The following is a 21104-nucleotide window of genomic DNA, read 5'->3' on the forward strand; positions in this document are numbered from 1 at the left end:
TGACTCTTCTTGTCTTGCCAGAAATCTGTTCAAAAGTACTTGGGGAGGGAACTATTCGTAAGCTTCTACTTTGATAAATATCTAAAACATAGATCATTTTATTTTCTTCTTCTCTGTCATTTCTTTTAAATAAGCTGATGATTCTATCTGGCCAATCTTTCCAGGAAACCTGTTGAGTGCCTGAGTGCTTGTTCTGAAGGTACTCTTAAATTTGTAAAGCTATCCGCTTTTACATTTCACCTGGAAGTAGACAGAAAAATGATTTGCATCTCAGTCATAAACAACCTGTCAGCCTAGACTATATATTTATTTCTATATTCATTGGATCATAGCATCTCAGTCATAAACGCAATGGTCCTTTTACTCCATCATGGATCCTGTTGGGTATGCAACCAAAGTCCCACATTGGCTAGAAATGGGGAGGATCAAGGGTATATAAAGATGGACAAATATTTCCATTGGTATGAGGCCTTTTGGGGTATAACCCAAGAGCAAATCCATGAGGGCTTAGGCCCAAAGTGGACAATATCATATCAATGTGGAGATAAGTGGTGTCCATAGTCCCTACAAGTGGTATCAGAGCTTGTTATTGACAAAGAGGGTGTTTGATCCAAACTCAAAAATCACAGTTCACCAAACGTGTTTTTGAACATACCATCGTGTAGAGAAAACCCGGACGAATCCACTCGTGAAAACCCGGCGAAGAACCGACGTCCTGCATGCCCTCACGCGCCCGCACGCTCCAACGCTAGCACTGCCCACGCGCACCAACGCACCGTACGCGCGCCACGCTCCTTCTTCGCCCGGTTTCTGCAAAACGGGTCGGGTCTGACCCGCCACGCCAGCAAGTCGCACGGTCAACGTCCACGACACCTGCCACGTCGCCTGCACGTCATCCATCTGGGTTTTGATCCAGTGCACCTCAGACGGTAATCGTCTGACACGTGGCTACATCATCACCGTTGAAGGGTTCTAATCCGGTGCGACGCAGTAACTAATCGGCTGACACGTGGCCTAATCTGCACCGTTTATGAGGTTTGATCCGGTGCGACTGAGGGTCTAATCTGCTGACATGTGGCTTCATCAGAACCGCTACTGAGTTTTTATCCGGTGCGGCGCAGGCGGTACTCTGGCTGACACGCGGCTGCATCTGAACCGTACTTTAAAGCAAAATTTTGATTGCTAAAATCTGAGCCATCCGAAGTCCGATTGGGGTGATCTCAGTGTCATTTCCAAGGTTTTGGGTCGTTCTGGACACATCTGTAAGGTCAGATTGGGGAAATTCGAATCGGGGAATTCGTAAAAATGGCATATGAAATAAAGGCTGCTGGAATTGAAAAATTTGACGGAACAAATTTTGGATACTGGAAAATGCAAATTGAAGATTATTTATATGGGAAGAAACTTCATCTTCCCTTATTGGGAAGCAAACCAGAAAAGATGGAAGAAGAAGAATGGCAACTTCTTGATAGACAAGTTCTAGGCATTATCCGGCTATCGTTATCAAGAAGAGTTGCTCACAATGTTACGAAAGAAAAATCCACTGCAAAATTGATGGAAGCCTTGTCTGGGATGTATAAGAAGCCATCAGCAAATAATAAAGTGCACCTAATGAAAAAGTTGTTCAACTTGAAGATGGTCGAAAACACTTCTATGACACAACACCTCAACAACTTTAATACCATCAAAAATCAATTATCATCTGTTGCGATTGAGTTTGATGATGAGATTCGTGCACTCATCTTGCTAGCTTCACTTCCAAGCAGTTGGGAAGGCATGAGGACAGCCGTGAGCAATTCAGCTGGAAAATCCAAACTGAAGTATGATGACATTCGAGACTTGATTTTGGCTGAAGAAGTGCGAAGGAAAGACTCGGGTGAAAGTTCAAGCTCAGGATCAACTCTCAACATCAACACTCGAGGGAGGAGACACGATAGAGGCTCATCCAGAGGCAGATCAAAATCCAGATACAGAAGTAAAAGCAAGTTTGGATCCAGAAAGCAGGTTGAATGTTGGAATTGTGGCAAACCTGGTCATTTCAGTAGGAATTGCACAAAACCGAAGAAACCTGAAGCTGACTCTGCAAACGCTACCACAGATGAGGTACAAGATGCTTTAATTCTTGCTGTACAAAGTCAAATTGATGAGTGGATTCTTGATTCTGGTGCTTCATTCCACTGTACGCCACACAATGAAATGCTGCAAAATTATGTTGGAGGAGATCACGGTGTAGTCTATCTGGCCGATGGAACACCACTGAATATTGTGGGTATAGGAGATGTGCAAATCAAGACAATGAATGGATCTATATGGACCTTGCAGAATGTAAGGCATGTTCCTGAATTAAAGAAGAAGTTGATCTCTGTCGGACAACTTGATGATAGTGGTCATTCAATACTTTTTGCTGGAGGAATGTGGAAAGTATCAAAGGGAGCAATGGTTTTAGCTCGTGGAAAGAAAACCGGCACCCTGTATATGACCACAAGATTTGCAGACATCATTGCCTCAACTGAAGCAGAAAATCAAGCACAGTTATGGCATTGTAGACTTGGCCATATGAGTCAAAAGGGGATGAAGATACTTCAGTCGAAGGGAAAGCTGCCAGAGTTAAAAAATGTCGACCTAGACATTTGTGAAAGCTGTGTTCTTGGAAAGCAGAAGAAGGTCAGTTTCTTGAAGGTTGGCAGGACCTTAAGACCAAGAAAGCTAGAACTGGTACACACAGATTTATGGGGACCGTCTCCAGTAGCATCTCTTGGAGGTTCTCGGTATTATGTGAATTTCATTGATGACTTCAGCAGGAAGGTATGGGTCTACTTTCTGAAAAATAAATCTGATGTGTTTGAAACATTCAAGAAATGGAAGGCTATGGTTGAGACTGAATCAGGTCTAAAGTTGAAATGCTTGAGATCTGATAATGGAGGAGAATACATTGATGGAGGTTTCAAGGAGTATTGTGCTGTCAAGTGGTATCAGAGCCTTGCCCCGGAGTTAGCCATGATGGATGAATCCTCGAAATGCCGAACAAAAGGTGGTGGCCCCCCCCAAGCAAATCACGATGTAATCCGTGGATCAGCTCTATTGGATAGGCGGTGTGCTCCAGGTGCTTCACGAACGTGTCCTGGCTCCAACACGGTGAAGAGGAGTTGACCTAGAAAGAGCAAACTCTCAAATCAGGTAGTGCTCTCCGGATGCTTCATGGACGTGTCCTGACCCCAACACGGTTGACCCCAACACAATGAAGTGGAGAATGAAGAATCATGGTTGATAGAGAGAGTGGACAGATGAATGATCGTTTGAGGGGAGGCTCGGTGGTCCTTTGTTTGAGGGGAGGATTGTTGGATATGCAACCAAAGTCCCACATTGGCTAGAAATGGGGAGGATCAAGGGTATATAAAGATGGACAAATATCTCCATTGGTATGAGGCCTTTTGGGGTATAACCCAGGAGCAAATCCATGAGGGCTTAGGCCCAAAGTGGACAATATCATATCAATGTGGAGATAAGTGGTGTCCATAGTCCCTACAGATCCGACCACTAGTATTTCCATCCCAAGAGGAAGATGCTTTGCATCATCCACCTCCGGAAAGAAATCGAATTTAAGACCTTCAACTGGTGTAGGAATAAACTACCAGTTGATCCCAAAATCCTATACAAATGTTATTTTGTATAATTACACCTTCAACTGGTGTAGGACAAACTTATTCCTATATTCATTGTGGGCATTTACATTGTGGGTCCCACCACGATTTCCACTCTAGGAGGAAAAGGATGCTCCTGCATCCCAAAATCTTAATTGATTCTGTTCTGTTTGCTCCGATTTAGCGTACGGTCTGATCCTAACATTTCTTGTGTTATAATTTGTTTAATCATATCGGTGCCATAAACATTTTTATTTCTATATATAGAGCGATATTCAGTGCACATAAATTGTGGGGGACCAGAAGCCACCATTGGAAACACCGTCTACGGAGCAGATGATGAGCCAGGAGGTGCTGCAAAATATGTGTCCAAAAGAGAGGATTGGCAAACAAGTACCACAGGACATTTCTGGGATATTGATTCTTCCTTGGATAACTACATAGCACAAAACAAGTCCATGCTCAGAATGGACAACTCTGTATTGTACACAAATGCACGCTTCACGCCTTTGTCTCTCACATACCACGTTCGCTGTCTGGTAAATGGGAATTACACAATCAAGCTGCACTTTGCAGAGATAGTAATGAGGGATAACAGATCCTACTATAGTCTAGGAAGACGGATATTTGATGTTTATATTCAGGTATCTATTAATTAAAAGATCATAGATTCATTCCTTATGCAATAGGTGACAGCTTAATTGAAGAATTGTTCTCGCAGGACATTGTTGTGCTGAAGGATTTTGATATAGTGAAGGCAGCGGGAGGGGTGGATAAGGTATACATTCATAATTATACAGCACCTGTAACCAATGGAGCTTTAGAGATCCGCCTTCATTGGGCTGGGAAAGGAACCACAAGGTCTCCCACAAAAGGAACATATGGTCCTCTAATATCAGCCATTGATGTGGAATCTGGTAGGTTGACATATAATGGAATGGCATTGTAATCAAATAATAATTAGTACTGTGATCTGACAATACTTGCTCTTGCTGCAATTCTATTTCTGCCTAGACTTCAAGCCACCTGATAAAGGCAGGAGGAAGAGATTCATTGTCGCTGGAGCTGTGGTTTTGCCATTATTCCTCATTCTCGTATTTCTATCCACTCTTTGGTGGAAAGGTCATTTGGGAGGAAGGAAATCGAGGGATCGAGGTACAGCTGATACATTTATTTGATTTTGCAAATTCTAGTGAGGAATCCAGTAACTAAAATAACACGGCAATAAACAATTTTCTTCATCTTATTTGCTGTATGTCTATCCATTAATGCATACATTTGTCAAAGAATTATCTCAATACAAAGGTTTATGCTGCTTGGCGAAGCTAAAGGAATGGTTTTATATTACTCTCTAACAATGGCTTTTTCAATGGGAATTATCAATCTCAATGCTGTTTACTTGTAGGACTGCAAAAACCATCTGTGTTCTTCCTTTGATGAATCATTCATGCAGAACAACTAATAAATACATATCCTCTTTGTTCCTTGGGAAGAACTTGTCGGGTTAGATCTGCATACTGGTATCTTCACCTTCAGACAAATCAAAGCTGCAACAAATGACTTTGATCCAGCAAACAAATGACCATATGCAACAGATCAAGCAACAGATCCTCACCACAGCTTAGCGTTTCCAACCGTTGCCAATCCTTCCATTTACTGTTGATATTATTCTCCTAGAATTATAGCAAATGACCATATGCAAATCCTTCCATTTATTGCAGATATTATTCCCCCGAATTATAGCAAATGTCCATATGTATTCACGGCCAAAAAGTAGACTCCTCTCGTGTATATATTTTACTAAGTACTGTAATGCAAAGTGTGAGTTTTTCTATCAAATTGTGAGCAATTGTCTTGATCTTTCATGGTATCAAAGCCTTGATGACCAAGTGGTTACGAGTTCGAATCTCACAACCCTTATTTATTTGGTAAAAATTAAGCACAAGGTAATGTGGTTCTGTGTAAGTTTCAAGCCCAAATGGCTTTCACTTGAGGGGGTATGTTAGAGAATAATATAAATCATATCCTAGGACCTTACCTAAAAGCTTAAGTTATTGAATTGAGATGGTTCTCTAACAATGAGCATGTAAAGCACCGCAGAGGTGATAGGCATGCATAATAAAACTTGAACCCTAGTTCAGAGAGAGAAAGGGAGCAAGTCCCTTCCACCCATACAATAGTTGATTCAGTTGCTCAATATTTATGTTTATTACTAAACGTACGTTCTAATTGATTAATTCTATGTGATTGGATTTTATGTGTGGTCTTGAGCCCTCAAAGCCCCTTAGATAGCCTTCCATCCTTCATTTGCATCATATGGTGGGATGATGATATTAGTGTCTCTTCCATCTAATAAGTTAATTTATTCAATACCAATTAATATATGGTATAACAAAAAGAAAGAAATGTATTTCATAAATCCTAAAATCATATCTAAATTATAAAAAAAAATTATAATTTTTAAAATTTTAAAAGTTAATAATTATTAAATATTCAATTTTTTTTCTAAAAATAAACTAAATAACCCTATTTATACTAGTCATTAACCTAAATACTCTATTAAATAATTAATTTAATATAATAATTTAAACTATTAAATAAAATTCTAAATTATAATTTATAGCAATGAACTATGAATGTCGTGCATCTAAATCCCAAGAGAACCCCTAATGAATAATTGCCCAGCGTAGATCACTAGTAGATTTGAATGGGTAATATAGTATAAAAATTATCAAAATACAAAACAGAAAAAACTGTCATGGATCACTGATCGCCAGCCATATAGCCCCACCATTGTCAGCCTTCATAGTGAAAGCACCACACACAGAATTTCGCGGCAGGCCACTTATTAATTAAGGAATACTCTAAAAGGCCTGGAAAGTATCTCACGCCTTTTACTTTTCCAATTTTTAATATATTTATTTATTAATATATTATATTATTATAATTATTATATTATTATATTATATTATATTATATAACTGTTTTTTTCTTTTTTATGTTTTTAATTTTTGTTTGTTTTTTTAATGATTTATTTTTTATTTTTTTTAATTAATCTATTTAATTATTTTACTTTTATGACACGACCTTATAGTCAGATCTACATCCAATATTCTTGAATCCAGTATTGCCAGTCAGGTTCATTTAAACTTGGGTCATGCAAGTTTAATATTATTATTAATATTATAAATATTATTTTTAAGTCAGATATTGTAGTCAAACCCAAGATTCTTAGATATAGCTTTAAAAAAAATCTAAAATTTTTAAATTTTAGTTTTTTTTTTATTTTTTATAAAAAAAATAACCTACAATTAAGAAATATACAATGCATGCTATTGGATATCTTCAGATAAGCTTTTTCAGAAAATGAATATTTGAGGTAAGCTCGTGATGCATGTATGTGGCAGAGAAAGGGATTATCAAGTACTGCGATCGACATGGTAAAGCAAGTGGTGATCATAACATATATAATAATCTCATCCGCAAGGACAATAATTCTCCGTAACGTGTTAGCCAGGGCTATAATAATTGTAATGACAAGATCATATAACAACAAAGTTCCTACTGTTAGCAAACAAAGCATTCATTTCACACGGTTTGCGTTCATGGCTCAGTGTACTAAAAGTTCCTACTGTTAGCAAACAAAGCATTCATTTCACACGGTTAATACTAAAACAAATAACATTTTAATTTGACATGGCATGATACCGCTAAACTCAAGATAATTTCAGTAAATTTATTTTAATTCAATTACATAATTACAAGTATAATGTTTTTTTTTTTTTAAATTATCCTTTTTTAATTCTTAAATCATAGCTAATTTAGATTTTTTTAAAAAAATCAAATTGGATTTGATCTATTCCATCTAGTCATCGATACATTGCTAAATTAAATGATTTATACTAAATTAAGTATTACTTGTTTTAGAGTATATCTAAAAATATAGTAGTTATTGCTTTTTAAAATATTTTTTATCTAAAAATATATTAAAATAATAATTTTTTTTATTTTTAAAAAATTAATTTTTATATTAGCATATTAAAATAATATAAAAAATAATTTTAAATAAAAAAATCTAATTTTCATGAAACGTTATTTGTAATGTAATTCTAAACAGCCTATTTATTTTTTAGTTTCAAAAGTATTTTTTTAAAAAAATAATTTTTTTTATTTTTTTAATTAAAATTAATTTATTTTTAGTATATTTAAATTATTTTGATACGTTAATGTTAAAATAAATTTTAAAAAATAAAAAATATTTTTAAAATATTTTTAAAATAAAAATTAAAAAATAGCTGGGAAGCTTTAATTTCAAAACTAGAGCAAAACGCCAAGGTAAGCTAGCTGCCATGTTGACTCTCAGAGTCAAGATTAGACTAATGACAATGACCAAAAGCTCCGCCCAGGGGCTACTAACTAGTTAAATGTCCTCAAGTCATTTCCATTTTCTGAGTCTTTGGACAGTCTATGAAAGTTTCTGATATTTACTTGTAGAGAGTTCAAAGTTGTTTACTTATAGAGAAAGAACATTGTGGCTACAGTTCTGATATTTTGAGGATGACATTCATCTTACATATGCTGATGATACTAATGTTTTGCATGGGAGCAATCAAGCTGGAGGCAGAAGCCGGGCTTCTTGCTCCAGATGAAGGTACCATGTGTATGTTTAATTTGGTAAAGATACCTTTCAATTTTTTACCACCCCAAGATTTGAAGCTGTATTTCTTTTTTTTTGGCAGTGAATGCTTTGCTTGAAATAGCAACGCAAGTGGGGAAAAAAGACTGGAATAATAAGGTGGATCCTTGCAGCAATGAGACAAGCTGGGTAACACCACCTTCATCTCAAAGGCCAATGTTTGATAATAAAGTTGTCTGCAATTGCTCATTTGGGGGTGTGTGCCACATTGTTTCCATGTACGTTTCAACTTCTCTTAATAGTCCATGCTTGTTTTGTTTATGTTTGAGTGCAGTGGCGGAGCCAGGATTTTTTAAATGAAGGGGCAAACTATTAACAAATATTTGATATTATATGTTATATATAGAAATTAATTTGAAATATATGTACCAACTCAAAGTCAAGCAAAATTAATTTAAGAATACTTTTAAAATAAAAAAAACGTACATTATAATTGTTTTCTTCGATATTTTTATATTTTAAAACTGCTTCATAATGATTTTATTTTTAATCTGATTAAAAAATATATTTCTCAATATATACAACAAATTTTCATTTATCTATTTCTAAATCTTCTAAGGACTAGAAAAGTTCTTGGCAACAATTCTATACTGATATATGGTACATAACATCTAAAATCATAGCTTAAAAGGATTGTCACAAATTGATGTTGTTTTTGATGACTTGTTGTTTTGTACAAGTGGATTAAACATAAAATATTAAATGTTTTTTTTAATTTATTTATTATGTCCCTAATTTTTTTTGTCCTGTACTTCATTTTTAATTATTAGTAAATTCATTATCATCATTTTCATATGAAATTCATAACAAAATACTTATCAATTCATCAAAACTCATTTCAATTTATATCCATTAGCATATAATATTACCTATACACATATTAATTCAACAAACCCATAAATTATTATAAACCCTAACATTTTCAATAACTAATTTTTAGAGATGTAGACCCAGTATTTTTGGAATTTTCATATCTGGCTGACCTATCAGAGAGAGATGAAGTCTATAACAAAAAAATAATTGCTAGACAAGCCAACTCTTTTCTCAAACCCATCAGCTGCCTCATTCTATACCTATATATATATATATATATATATATCTTAGACCATACATAGAATTTTTGTCCCAAAATCCTCTATTAAAAACGGAAAAGAGAAGGAATTTCCTTCCTGGATCTGATTTTGAAAGGTGAGGGCTGGGAGGGGGGGCAATTGCCCCCTCTTGCCCTTACGTGGCTCCGCCACTGTTTGAGTGAATGTTTTCCCTTTTTAATTGATTAAATTTTTAGCATTTTTGTTTGAAAATGAGGAACAAGAAGGTATCTTTATATATCAATAGTGTTGTTAATAGCTGAATTTTTAATGCTAGCAATGTCCGTTTTCTTGGAATTTTTCCAAAGTTATGATGGTATTGAGCTACAAGGTCAAAACCCTTGAGAGTTAGTGTGTAAAAGTATCTGAAATTATTGGTTTAGTTCACTTTTGAGAAGTTCATGCTTTAGTATTGCTAGATGTCAAAAGATTTTTCAGGTCTGTGGTCCATTATTTTGTATTTTCTTTCTTTACGAAAGGTGATTTTTTATATTTGAAGTTTGGATTTTTTACTTTTTAATGAGGAATTGATGGGTCCAAGTGTTCTTGTGAAGCAGATTTCTCAAAGGGCAGGATCTTGCTGGCAGTCTCCCGAAATCTATTGTGAAACTACCTTACCTTACGCATCTGTAAGTAGTGTTTTTAAATTTTAGCAATTATGAATTTTGAACATATTATTCAATTCAATTAGAGATTCTATATACGTTGCAGCGATCTGTGGGCGAACTACCTGAGTGGTAACATACCACCAGAGTGGGCTAATACGAAGCTGGAAATATTGTAAGAAAACACTACATTTTCTTAAGTTTCTAGCCAATGAATTGCTTACTCTTACTGTATTAATAGGTTGCATACGCTGCAGGTCTATTGCTGTTAACCGCTTAACCGGACCAATTCCTAGCTATCTGGGAAAGATTATCACACTTAGATACTTGTATGTGTTTTGTATTTGTCATTCTATCGTTCTTTTTTATCCTAAAGCTGTTCAAATGTTTAGACAATTCCAATACTGACGGTTCACACTCATGCAGGAGCATTCAAAATAATATGTTTTCTGGAATAGTTCCCCCTGAGCTTGGAAACTTGGTTAACCTGGAGAATATGTCAGTTTGTTCAGTCTTTTATCTTGGAGATACATATCTGGTTATTGAATGCTAAATTTCATGTGGCGAATACCATTAGAGAAAGCTGACATTAAATTTTTCTCTCATTTGTAATTGCAGCAGTCTTAGTGCCAACAATTTGACTGGAGAGCTACCCCTGGCTCTCTCTAATTTGACGAAATTAAAGGAGCTGTAGGTTCTTATAACTTGTATAGTTATGTTATGTTATTGGATATAGAATTTGATACCAGAGAAGCATCTCTTGAGTCTCTAAATTCTTGACTGTCTTTGTGTTGGGTAAGTGCAGTAGGCTTAGCAGTAATAACTTCATTGGAAGAATACCGGATTTTATTCAAAGCTGGAAACTGCTTGATATATTGTATGTGCTTCTTTTCCACCACAAATATTCAATCTTATCACTGCAGCTCTAGAAGCAGAACCTTAATCGACTTTTTTATTTTACATTAACAGAGAGATCCAGGCCGGTGGTTTCTCAGGGCCCATTCCTTTAAACATTTCTCTCTTGAACAGTCTAACTAAGCTGTAAGCTGTGTTCCTTGGTCATAGTTAATGAAAAATCATCAACTATAAAAACATGAAAGTCTCACATTTATTTATGGTTGATGTTTTCCAGAAGAATCAGTGACTTACTTGGAGATGGTTCAGAGTTTCCAAACCTAGAATCTATGCAAAACATGACCTATTTGTGAGTTATTCTCTCTGTTGATGTTCTCATATCAGGATATTTACAATGCAGTATTAGCTTACATGAATTAAATGTATGCTGCAGGATGTTAAGCACCTGCAACTTGTCAGGATCTTTTCCCAGATACTTGACTGAAATGAAACAACTGAAAGTTTTGTAATCTTCATTATCTCTCATGCTTAATTTTTCATTCATCTACATCAAGATTGAAATGTGAATTTCACGCATACTTAGAGCTGCCGACCTTAGATTGCTAATTTAGTTATTATTTGTACTTTTTTCTGAACTTCCATAACGTAGAATTAAGAACAATATGCACTTCTTGTTTTGGTTGCAGGGATCTCAGTTTCAACAGATTGAAAGGAGATCTTCCAACAGATTATGATGACCTAATAAGGTTGGAGAAAATGTAAGTATTCTAGATTCATGAGGATGGCTAGCTACTGTGTCTTATGGTGCATGAGCAGCCTCCACTGTGCTGTAAACAGCATATAAGTAGTCATATGATAAGCTTATTGTCCCAAGCCATCATCTAAGCTTCAAAATTTTGTCTAGTCTGGGGACAGGATTTGGCTATAGTAATCATGGTTAGATGCTCAACCGAATGATAATTTTTTATTATTGCATAGTTATGTTACAGGGAACATGCTTTCTGGACCCATCCCGCCCTGGATCCAGAGTAGAAATACTCGCTAGTAAGTTATTTTTCTTAATTTCTATATGAATTACGTTAGAAATTTCATAATGTATTTATTATTCTTTCCTAGGAAATTTGTATCTTTATGAACATAATTTTAATGCATACATATTATATTGAGAATTATGCTTAGTCCATCTTCTCTCCCTTGTCATACGAATGACTGAAATGATCAACTTTTACTGGCACTTCCAGTTTTTCCTTGTCTGTGAGAGCATAAAAAAAAAGAAGAGATTTAGGCCATTATTTATATAATTTTGTAGGATTAATCTGTCTGTGGCCATAAAAGTAATCCTAGCTTTTGAAGAACTATACTGATGGGCAACTGATAAACAGACAATCATTCCCATAATTTATTGATTTCAGTACAGATATGTATGGATAAACAAACTATTTCCAATTGCAATATCTTTCAAGTTACTATCTATAACTTTGTAATAAAAATTCTAAAAATCTGTGCAAAGTTGTCTCAATGTTGAAAGAAGCTATCTTTGCATGCAGTGAATTTGATCTTTCTTACAACAATTTCACTGAAATCCCTACGCCAACTAATTGTAAAGAAACACTGTAAGATTGACTTCCTTTTGCTTGTCTTTCCTTTAATTGAGCTTGCTGTTTATATGCTTTCACTTCATTACTTATAAATAACTTCTGAGTTGGTTCTCCAGAAATTTGTTCAAAAGTTCTTGGGGAGGGAACTACTCGTAAGCTTCTACTTCATTAAACTCTTAAGACAGATATCTTTTCATTTTCTTCTCCTTTTCACTTCATTTTTTAAGATAAGCTGATGGTTCTCTCTCACCAATCTGTCCAGGAAGCCTGTCGAGTGCCTCAGTGATTATTGTTCAAAAGGTACTCATGCTTCTGCATCAAATTTATGATACATGTGCTCCTCTTGTTTTGTACTTATGTTCATAGGAATTAGAGTTTGCAAGAGTTCTGATATTGTTAAAACTCTTCAATATTAAGACCAATGATTTGTTAGAGTTTTGGTGCTGTTAGGATATAGTTAGTTGACTAGTTTTCTTCATAATTAGATTAAGATACAAGTCTTAGATTGGTAGGATTTATAAGACCATTTAAAGCCACCTTGAATATTCAGAAATAAGAAGAACAAGAAGAAGAGAAAATGTTAGCTGCTGTTTTTTCCTTGGAGTTAAAACTAATGCGAGTTTCTTGTTCAGCATCTATGAGGTTTTATATTCAGTTGGATGTGCCAAAGTAAGTGAAATTTATCTCTTGTTTTCCAAATGCTCATATTGATGACAGTAAACATTTTGACAATTCCGTATAGATCAATACTCGGTGCACATAAATTGTGGTGGATCAGAAACCACCGTTGGAAATACCATCTATGAAGCAGATGATGAGCCAGGAGGCGCAACAAAATTTGTACCCAAAAGAGAGGTTTGGCAAATAAGTACCACAGGACATGTCTGGGATGTTAAACCTTCCGAAGACGACTACATAGCACAAAATATGTCCATACTAAGAATGAACAACTCTCAACTGTACACAAAAGCTCGCCTCACTCCTTTGTCTCTCACATACCACGTGCGTTGTCTTGTTAATGGGAATTACGATGTGAAGCTTCACTTTGCTGAAATAGTAATGAGGAACAACAGATCCTTCTATAGTCTTGGAAGACGGATATTTGATGTTTATATTCAGGTATTAAAGATCACATATTAATTCCTTATTTAATTGGAAATGAATTGACTGAAGAATTGTTCTTGCAGGACAGAATTGTGTTGAAGGATTTTGATATTGAAAAGGCAGCCCAAGGGGTAGATAAGGTATACATTCATAATTCTACAACGAAAGTTACAGATACAGCTTTAGAGATCCGCCTTCATTGGGCTGGGAAAGGGACAACAACGTCACCGAAAATTGGAATATACGGTCCACTAATATCTGTTGAATAAACTCAATCCAGAAGCTCCCAGATGGTCAAGGAAGGCAACCAGCCACCAGCCACCGACCACCGACCAGCCGCCAGCCACCAGCCGCAGCCGCCAGCCGCCTCCACACCCACAGCCGCCAGCCGCCTTCACACTTGAAGAAAGTTTGAATTTTCGTATTCTGTTTTTGTGTATAAATAGAGTGCCCAGCTTATGTTATATGTGTGGAGAGAATTGAGAGCAACACTAGTAAGAGAAAGAGAGAGAGAGGGCGTGTAATTGTTAAGCTTTTGTGTTGTAATTGTAAGCTTCGGTTTTGTGTAATAAAACAGTGTGTTTTATCCCCTCTGAGTGTCTCAAAGCCACCACCAGTGGTTTCTCCCACCAACAATTGGTATCAGAGCCCCGTTCATCGGAAAACAGAAGAGTTTTGGGGTATATCCGAATTTTCAAAATTGTCAAAAACAAGTTTTGATCATTCCAAAGTGTAGAGCTTATCAAGACAAACTCACTGCCGCAAAAATCAGCCAAATCGGAGTTCGGGGTAGCCCACACGCGCCTCCTGAATATTCAGCCAGATCGCCCACGCGCATCCCACGCGCCCCGAGGTTGAAGACGACTGAGCCACACGCGCGCCATATTTGAGCCGCGCCGAGCCGTATAAGCCGTGTCCTAGCCGAGCCACAAGCCGAGTCCAGCCGAGCCACAAGCCGAGCCGTATATCGCGCCGAGCCGAGCCGTGTTCCAGCCTTAGCCGAGCCGAAGGCATATTCCCAGAATATTCCCGGTTCAACCCAGCGAACCGCCCCCGTACAGAATTGGTTTTTGGACCGGTTCACCCATTTTTTGAACCGATTTCAACAAAGTCAGACCGGTTCCCTACTATTTGGACCATTCCGGATCGATCTACAGTGTCCGTTGTTCCAAATTCGGCTTCCAAAGAGGTGATATAGTCATTCCAAGAACAAAATGACTACAGAAGGTACACATACACTCATCCCTAAGCTGACCAAAGACAACTATGATAGTTGGTGCATCAGATTGAAGGCATTTCTTGGGTCACAAGAGTGTTTGGATATTGTACAAACTGGTTATGATGAACCAGAGTCCAAAGAAAGAGAAGATGCTTTACAAGAGGCACAGAAGCAAGCCTTGAAAGTCAACAGAAAGAAGGACAACAAAGCCAAGACCATCATCTACCAAGGTCTTGATGAAGATACGTTCGAGATCATAGCTTCCGCTGAAACGTCACATGATATATGGGAGGCTCTCCAACAGAAATACAAAGGTGCTGACAGAATCAAGAAGATTCGTCTTCAATCTTTGCGAGGAGAATTTGAGTTATTGCAAATGAAGTCCTCGGAGTCTATTTCTGATTATCACACAAGGATTATGGTAATAGTCAACCAGATGAGGAGAAATGGAGAAGCCATCATCGATGCTCGAATTACTGAGAAAATTTTGAGATCCCTAGATCCAAAATTTGATTTTGTTGTTGTCGCAATTGAAGAGTCCAAAGATGTGGACAAGTTGACGGTTGATGAGCTTATGAGTTCTTTGCAAGCTCATGAGCAGAAGATTGTAAAGCGAAACGGAGATAAGTCAATTGAGCATGCCTTACAAGCAAAGTTGTCTCTCAAGGACAGATATGAGCAAGGGGAGACTTCATCAAGTGGTTACACCACTCAAGGAGGAAGTCAACAATCCAGAGGAGGATTCCAGCAATTCCAAGGAAGAGGTTCTTGGAATACAAGTTTTAGAGGAAGAGGTGGCAGAAACACCACCAGAGGAGGCCAAGGACAACAAGCATTCACTCCCAGAGGAAGAGGAGGCGGTTACAATAACCGTGACAAGAGGAATATCAAATGTTATAGTTGCAATCAATTTGGGCACTATAGCACTGAATGCAGAAGAAAAGCTCCGTTGGAGATACGTGAGCAAGCCAACTATGTAGAGAAGGATGACAGAGAAGAAACTGCATTTCTTGTCCAACAAGGACTTGATAAGAAAAAGGAGGACATATGGTATCTAGATACTGGAGCCAGCAATCACATGTGCGGCTACCGAGAGTTATTTAGTAATCTAGATGAGACCAAGCAAGGTCTAGTTACTTTTGGAGATACCACAAAGGTTCCATTCAAAGGTAAAGGCAACATCCCAGTCAAGATGAAGAATGGCGATTCCAGTTACATCGCCGATGTCTATTATGTCCCAGCCATAAAACAGAACCTACTCAGCTTAGGTCAACTTTTGGAGAGAGGCTATACTTTTTACTCGGAGAATTGTCATCTGGCAATTAGAGACAACAATTGGAGATTAATGGCCTACGTGAAAATGTCCAAGAACAGGATGTTTCCTTTGAACATCCAGTATGATGCAGCAAGGTGTTTGAGCGCCATCACCAACAGTGAAGAATGGCTTTGGCACCTGAGGCTTGGACATCTGAATTTCACGAGTTTGAAGATGCTAGCAAGCAAGAAGATGGTCAAAGGTTTGCCTCACATTGATCATCCAGATGAAGTCTGTGAGAGTTGTGTCCTCAGCAAACATCACAGATCCAGTTTTGCTAAAGAAGTCAACTGGAGAGCAAAGAGGCCACTGGAGTTAGTACACACAGATGTGTGTGGCCCAATTACGCCTATGTCGACTGGACAAAATAGGTACTTCCTCACTTTTACTGATGATTTTAGTAGAAAGACGTGGATATACTTTCTGAAGAGGAAGTCAGAAGTATTCAATTGTTTTAAAGATTTTAAAGCAATTGTGGAGAAGCAAACTGGTTATACGATCAGAACAGTGAGATCTGATCAAGGAGGAGAATATACAGCAAATGACTTTGAAGCCTTCTGTACACAACAAGGCATCAGACATCAGACGACACCAGCTTATACACCACAGCTGAATGGTGTAGCAGAAAGGAAGAATCGCACGATTCTTGACATGGCCAGAAGTTTGCTCAAAGCAAAGAAGCTGCCCAAGCAATACTGGGCTGAAGCTGTGTCATGTGCAGTGTATCTATTGAATCGCTGCCCAACCAGAAGTTTGCAAGGAGTCACTCCAGAAGAAGCATGGAGTGGTCACAAACCAAGTGTTACTCATCTACGAGTCTTTGGTTGTGTGGCATATGCAAAGATCCCAGATGCAAGAAGGAAAAAGCTCGATGATAAGAGCGAGAAATGCATCTTTGTGGGATATGGTGAAAGAAGGATGGGATACAGACTGTATAATCCCATCACAAAGAAGGTGATTACGAGTAGAGATGTTATCTTTGAAGAAGATAAATCTTGGCAACGGAATGGTGATGACCAAGAAGCAATCAAATGGATCAATCTTGATTTGATCCTTGAAGGTGAAGAAGTACCAACAGTACTTGTCGAAGAACCGATTGTACCTGCAGAAGAACTGATTGTGCCAGCAGCTGAACCACAAAGTCCGGTGTTTATACCAGCAGCTGAACCACAAAGTCCGGTACACAGTTTCCCTGTATTCAACAGGAGGAACACACCAGGAGCATCATCATCAACACCACCATCAGCATCCTCGTCAGAAGGACCAAGAAGGATGCGGAATCTTGAAGAGTTGTACGATACCACTCAGGTTATGGAAGATACAACTCTATTTTGTTTCCATGCAGATAAGGACCCACCAGAAAAGAAGAAAGCAATAGGTGTCAAAAGGGTCTACAAGCAGAAAGAAGGCATTGAAAGGAGAAGTGTTCATGCTTGGCATGACATCCCTCGATTGAGTTTAAAGGGGAGATTTGTTGAATAAACTCAATCCAGAAGCTCCCAGATGGTCAAGGAAGGCAACCAGCCACCAGCCACCGACCACCGACCAGCCGCCAGCCACCAGCCGCAGCCGCCAGCCGCCTCCACACCCACAGCCGCCAGCCGCCTTCACACTTGAAGAAAGTTTGAATTTTCGTATTCTGTTTTTGTGTATAAATAGAGTGCCCAGTTTATGTTATATGTGTGGAGAGAATTGAGAGGAACACTAGAAAGAGAAAGAAGAGAGAGAGGGCGTGTATTAAGCTTTTGATTTGTGTAATTGTAAGCTTCGGTTTTGTGTAATAAAACAGTGTGTTTTATCCCCTCTGAGTGTCTCAAAGCCACCACCAGTGGTTTCTCCCACCAACAATATCGGCCATTGATATAGAATCAGGTAAGTCATACCTCTTATATTGTAAATTTTAATATAATATTCAATACTACATGGAGCATGTTGGCATGTAATGAAGTGGCATAGTAGTGAATAACTCTACAATCTAACATTAATTGCTTTTACTGTTCCTATTTCTACATAGAATTCAAGCCTCCTACGAAAGGCAAGAGGAAGAAGCTCATTGTGGGTGGGTCTGTGGTTTCGCTGTTGTTCCTCATTTTCATACTCGTATCTGTGCTTTGGTGGAAAGGTTATCTGGGAGGAAGGAAATCAAGGGATCAAGGTACTGTTATGAACATTAGTTTGATTTGTGAATTCTAGTGTGCCTGTTAACACATACTTTCAACAATGAGAATTCCCAACCTCAAGACTGTACTCTATGATTGTGAAAAGCACATGTTTTCTTCCCTTTCACAGTGAAGATTATGTGAAATTGTTTGTTCATGATATAATGGTTTTTTGTTGCATGCTTGTCTTTTTCAACTTGGAATATGGCTCATGTTAAGCTGTTAGGGAAGAGAAGTTGGCACATCTAAGATCTGAACTGTATCATTTTAGTCTCATACCGTCATACAAATATGGTGTAAGGCTGAGGTCTTTTCACCATAAGTGGCATGTTTTTTACAAGTTAGTTTTTTGCTTATGAATCATTTGTGTGGCACAACTTATCCTCCTTGTTCCTTGGGCAGAACTTGTTGGGCTAGATCTGCTAACTGGTATCTTTACCTTCAAACAAATCAAAGCTGCAACAAATGACTTTGATCCAGCAAACAAGCTTGGAGAAGGTGGTTTTGGTGCTGTCTACAAAGTAATGACAGCCTTGACTTTGATCTAGCTGCTAATCGATTACTTTCTTTTTCCTACAATTCCATACCATGGAAGATTGACCTAAATGAATCCATTTCCTCATTTATCTAAAATGATTCTCATTCTAGGGAGTACTATCAGATGGTACTATAATTGCGGTTAAGCAGCTGTCAGCAAAATCAAAGCAAGGAAATCGTGAATTTGTGAACGAAATAGGCATGATTTCTGCTTTGCAACACCCAAATCTTGTTAGATTGTATGGATGTTGCATCAATGGGAAGGAACTACTACTGGTTTATGAATACATGGAAAACAATAGCCTTGCACATGTTTTGTACGGTAGGCTATGCTCATTTCCTTGAAGTATTAGCTTTTATAAATTGATTTAAGAAACAAAAGGACATTGAATGGCATATAGAAAGAATTAAGGTAAAAAATTTGATTGGTTGGGCTGTGCATACTGATTACAGGCAAAAAGGAGGGCCAACTAAATCTAGACTGGCCTACAAGGCAGAGGATTTGTGTTGATATAGCAAAAGGTCTAGCTTTCCTGCACGAGGAGTCCACACTCAAAATTGTTCACAGAGACATAAAAACTACCAATGTTCTCCTTGACGGGAACATGAATGCCAAAATATCTGATTTTGGCATGGCAAAGCTTGACGAGGAGGACAACACCCATATCTCCACCAGAGTTGCTGGAACAATGTGAGTTTCTGTTATCTCATTTCCTATCCAGCTAGCCTTTTCACATAGTCTTAGAAGTGCTGCAGCCATTCTTTTTCAAGTCATTCGGTTAAACAAAACTGATATGTGACTGCTCCTGTAGACCAATTATAATACAATAATTATGATATAGATGGGTATAATTCCTGAAAAGTTAGTACCATTACAAGTGAGTTGCTCCAAATTTAGCATTGTTTACTGTTTTTGCTAAGGTTGTGGTGTTATTCTTTCTGTTCAGGGGATACATGGCACCAGAATATGCTTTATATGGTCGCTTGACCTACAAGGCAGATGTTTACAGTTTCGGTATTGTCGCACTGGAAATTGTTGCTGGGATGAGCATCATGAGCTTCCAACATAATGAAAGTTTCGTAAGCGTCCCAGATTGGGTAAGTTGTGTCATATCCATTTACTCTCCTTGCAGGCAACTTAAGCTCCAAAGCAGACTAGGTCTGACATCTTCGAAGACAGAATACTTCTGAGAACCACCTTAACATTAATTCACTGCTAAAGTTGTCTCATCTAATCAAGAACGGACTCCTCGAACATGAGACAGTAAAACAGCTACATGTCTGTTTACTTTTGCCTTGTGGTTTATTTCAGGCGCGGAGTTTACAACAAAATGGAGACATAATGGAGCTTGTTGATCCAAGATTAGGGTCTGCCTTCAAGAAGAAAGAAGCAGCTAGGATGATTAAAGTAGCACTGCTATGCACAATTCAATCTCCCGCACTTAGACCTACAATGTCTGCCGTAGTAAGAATGCTTGAAGGAAAGGGTGATGTTCAGGAATTAGTCGTGGATCCAAGTACATTTGGCGATTCATTGAGGTTTAAGAGTTTCCGAGGCAACTCTGATCAATCTTCAGTCCTGAGTATCGACGAAACTCGGTCCCTCGTGCATTCATCAGATAGAACATGGGATGGTCCTTCATCTTCATCAGCCCAGGATCTGTATCCAGATCATTAATAATGATCCTAACATGTACGGATGCCCATTAATAGTCTTCTCAGAGTCACAATCTTACAGCTGAAATGAGTTTCACTTTGTGTAGAATTAAATAAATATCTTCAAATAAGCTGTATATGACTTGACAGGAGTCACAGGATAGGTGTTTTACGAGACAACTGTTGGTTTAAATTGATTTTTTATTTAAGAATATATTAAAATAATTTATTGATATTAGTATGTTAAAATAATTTAAAAAACAAAAAAAAATGGAAATAAAAAAAATAATATAAACCATGCGAAATCTGAAGGTTCTCTTTTTTAAAAAAGATAAAAAATCAGTGCAATTATAATATTTTTTACCCACTACAAAATAATTATCAAAGCTGTCGTGATATTCCATTAATATAACTTATTGAATTTTAATTATTTTAATGGAAACAACGTAGTCTAAAATTTAACAGGTAGCATTGTTTTTTACCAACGCAATTTTAAAATAAAATAAAATAAAATAAAGGTTGCACTATCCCTTTAAAACGAGAAATTATACTGGTTTTAACAGAATAAAAAAATTTAAATATTTAGTCAAAGAATATTATAAATTTATATTTTATAATTTAAAATATT

The 21104-nt window shown here is 37.4% G+C and overlaps 1 protein-coding gene and 1 long non-coding RNA gene across 2 annotated transcripts; both read left to right on the forward strand.

Annotated features, from left to right (window-relative positions):
- The first annotated feature begins 21 nt into the window (after positions 1 to 21).
- LOC140955186 (uncharacterized) lies at positions 22 to 4262 on the forward strand. The gene is made up of 3 exons (XR_012168954.1): positions 22 to 57; positions 165 to 199; positions 3909 to 4262. It is a non-coding gene; the product is annotated as an uncharacterized lncRNA (long non-coding RNA).
- Positions 4263 to 8114: 3852 nt separating this feature from the next.
- On the forward strand, positions 8115 to 20615 carry LOC118058112 (probable LRR receptor-like serine/threonine-protein kinase At1g07650). Its single transcript, XM_073406539.1, has 25 exons — positions 8115 to 8292; positions 8381 to 8555; positions 9986 to 10057; positions 10140 to 10208; positions 10291 to 10362; positions 10460 to 10531; positions 10652 to 10723; positions 10839 to 10910; positions 11003 to 11074; positions 11166 to 11237; positions 11322 to 11393; positions 11575 to 11646; positions 11867 to 11932; positions 12436 to 12501; positions 12603 to 12638; positions 12749 to 12786; positions 13229 to 13605; positions 13674 to 13856; positions 17954 to 17996; positions 18139 to 18279; positions 18686 to 18804; positions 18932 to 19142; positions 19274 to 19511; positions 19768 to 19918; positions 20133 to 20615. Exons 1-25 carry the CDS (start codon positions 8199 to 8201, stop codon positions 20496 to 20498), a joined length of 3021 nt encoding a protein of 1006 aa, XP_073262640.1. The 5' UTR covers positions 8115 to 8198; the 3' UTR covers positions 20499 to 20615.
- The last annotated feature ends 489 nt before the right edge of the window (positions 20616 to 21104 follow it).

The sequence above is a fragment of the Populus alba genome, chromosome 19 (genome assembly GCF_005239225.2).
Source record: "Populus alba chromosome 19, ASM523922v2, whole genome shotgun sequence".
Taxonomy (NCBI): Eukaryota; Viridiplantae; Streptophyta; class Magnoliopsida; order Malpighiales; family Salicaceae; genus Populus; species Populus alba.

Excerpts from the sequence above, each read along its gene's own strand:
- LOC118058112 (XM_073406539.1), top strand. The coding sequence starts at position 8,199 with ATGACATTCATCTTACATATGCTGATGATACTAATGTTTTGCATGGGA. Across the intron at positions 8,556-9,985 it reads GTGTGCCACATTGTTTCCAT|ATTTCTCAAAGGGCAGGATC; the intron begins GTACGTTTCAAC and ends CTTGTGAAGCAG. Across the intron at positions 10,532-10,651 it reads TTGGTTAACCTGGAGAATAT|CAGTCTTAGTGCCAACAATT; the intron begins GTCAGTTTGTTC and ends TTGTAATTGCAG.